The sequence below is a fragment of the Ammodytes marinus genome, assembly GCF_949987685.1.
Source record: "Ammodytes marinus genome assembly, chromosome: 7".
Classification (NCBI taxonomy): Eukaryota; Metazoa; Chordata; class Actinopteri; order Uranoscopiformes; family Ammodytidae; genus Ammodytes; species Ammodytes marinus.
In genome coordinates this window covers 2,368,131-2,370,630 of record NC_137211.1, presented here as the reverse complement: position 1 = coordinate 2,370,630, position 2,500 = coordinate 2,368,131, and the positions used below count along the sequence as shown (strand labels likewise).

Below are 2,500 nucleotides of genomic sequence, written 5' to 3'. Positions count from 1 at the left end.
CACAAGATATTGTTTTTCAGCGCACACACACAGCATAGATAGACAGGTAGCGGATCATCATAGAGATATTTACTGACTTATTTATTAAAGATCTCCTATTATACTACTTTTCTGGTCAGCAGGGAATACGTCTAAATGCATGTACGTAACTATTTGATAAGCTAGTATGGTTAAACATGACTATAAATCATTATAACAACGTTTATAGGTCATAAAAGTCGAAAAGTATCATAGGTCCTCTTTAAATAGTATTGTAATGCAGCCTGTATATTGGAGACCAATCACTAATATACTTATTTTAAACATGACTAAAAGTATTTGTAATGTGTGTTTCAGGTGCAGGCTAGCGGAGGAAGTTCTAAGTACGCGGGCCCACTGGACTGTGCCGTGAGACTGTATAAAGCTCAGGGGATCCGCAGTGTCTACAAAGGCACCGTGCTCACACTCATCAGAGGTAAACAACACCATGTGGACACAAGTAGTTTAGTTAAAGGCCTACTTCACCGGTTGGAATATGAAGGTGTATTGGGGCGGCAGTGGCGAAGTGGGTAGGGAGCTCGCCTCTGGAGTGCAGGGTCGGAGGTTCGATCCCCCGTCTCCCCGCCACACGTCGAAGTGTCCCTGAGCAAGACACTGAACCCCAAATTGCTCCCGATGGTTCAGAGAGAGCCTTGCATGGCAGCTGCTGCCATCGGTGTATGAGTGTGTGTATGAATGGGTGAATGTGGTAAGATATGTAAAGCGCTTTGGGGCTGAGAAAATCGGCTAAAAAGCGCTATATAAGTCAAGTCCATTTACCATTTACCATTTATTGAACTCGGAGATCCTATTTAGTATAAATGTGCAAAAAAAATAATTAAATCGGATCATCTTAGCCTGAGAAAAGGCAGAAAGAGTGTTTTATGGTCTCACTGTCTTAACCCTACAGTTTCCTTATTGTGACATCACAGTAAGGGTTAGGATTAACAGGACAGCTGGGCCAAGGGAAGACTGAGGGAAGACTGAGGGAAGAAAAACCTCATTCATTGTATTATAATAGTGATTTTATAATGATATAACGCTGGTTCCGTATGGGTGAAGTATTCCTTTAAGGCAGAAACCTGTACAGATGAAAACCACACCCAAAATACACATGAATAGAATACAACTTTGTTTTTTTTCACAACTTACAAACCAAACGTGTCTAGCTATGACAGTAATGACATTATAAACATGTCAAATCAAACATTTAGATTGTTCATGTGTAGCCATGTGTTAGAAGAGTTTCCACAACACATGTTTTGATTCCACCTCTAAAGGCCAGGACACACCAGTCCGACTCGTTCCGACTACCCAAAAAATGGAGTCGCCGTTTCAGGAAGCTCCAGTCTTCCCGTCGCGGCCAAAAAACACACCGAGACGACTGTTTATTTTCCGTACGCGCGCGGGACGTAATGTCTCCACAACAGCAGGCGGCGCTAATCTGTATTGTGGCCCGAAAAAATACGAAAGCCGGAAATGATGGGACAGCTCTCTAGAGCATAAACATAGATAGAAATACGTATTTATATTTATGGACCATAAGAGCACAATGTTTAGCAGAGAGTGTCGAGCATGGTGTCGAGCAGTCAACAAGGGTTGATGCATGTGAGTACTCGCAAAACGAAACGAACAAACACATTAAAACGATGGCTAGCTGTTCTTAGCTGTTTGTGCTACCCGCCTCACTTCCGGGCTTCACTGATTCGCTAGCCCTCCACCAATCAAATTGCTCCAAATGAAAGACAGTCGGCCGCCGATTGAACATGTTCAATCGGCGGCCGACAGGCTCAAAACAAGCCCGACGACCTCTACGTCGGCCGACGTCACGGCACACACCAAACAGATTCGTGTCCCGACCCCCTACCGACATTACGACGGCGATTATCTGGCCGGTGTGTCCTGGCCTTAACAGAAAAAGATCTGTGGGGCATTTGATAAACAAACTTAATAAAGCTGTTGTTATTCAGAGATGTCAGATAATTGTAGACATACAGTATAAAGTAGCATACAATAGAGATACTCCAGTATCTCAAACAGTACAGTACTTTAGTAAATGTATTTGTAAGTTTATGTCTATTTGAAAAGCTATTACAGTTCATTTCTTTCTTCATTGACTCTCTCTCCCTCTCTCTCTCCCTCCCTCTCTCTCTCTCTCACTCCCGTTTTCTCCCTCTCTCTCTCTCTCCCTCTCTCTCCCTCTCTCTCTCCCTCTCCCTCTCCCTCTCTCTCTCTCTCCCTCTTGCTCCCGCTCTCTCTCGCTCTCTCTCTCTCTCCCTCTCTCCCCCCCTCTCTCTCTCTCTCTCTCTCCCCCCACCTCTCTCTCTCCCTCCCCCCCTCTCTCTCTCTCTCTCTCTCTCTCTCAGACGTGCCTTCAAACGGTCTGTATTTCCTGACATACGAATCCCTCAAAAACTTCATGACACCAGAGGGACAAAGGTGATGAACTAAGTACACACTTTACAGCAATATACTTAAGCAA

The 2,500-nt window shown here is 44.4% G+C and overlaps 1 protein-coding gene across 1 annotated transcript in view; it reads left to right on the top strand.

Annotated features, from left to right (window-relative positions):
- The window catches only part of LOC307253539 (mitochondrial carnitine/acylcarnitine carrier protein-like), a gene marked incomplete at both ends in the record, with an annotated part of 12,526 nt that overhangs the window by 5,621 nt on the left and 4,405 nt on the right, over window positions 1-2,500 (top strand). Inside the window, 2 exons of the mRNA XM_080031646.1 lie at window positions 337-454; window positions 2,385-2,457. Coding sequence (XP_079887772.1) covers window positions 337-454; window positions 2,385-2,457 — 191 coding nt within the window. The remainder of the gene's footprint in view (window positions 1-336; window positions 455-2,384; window positions 2,458-2,500) is intronic.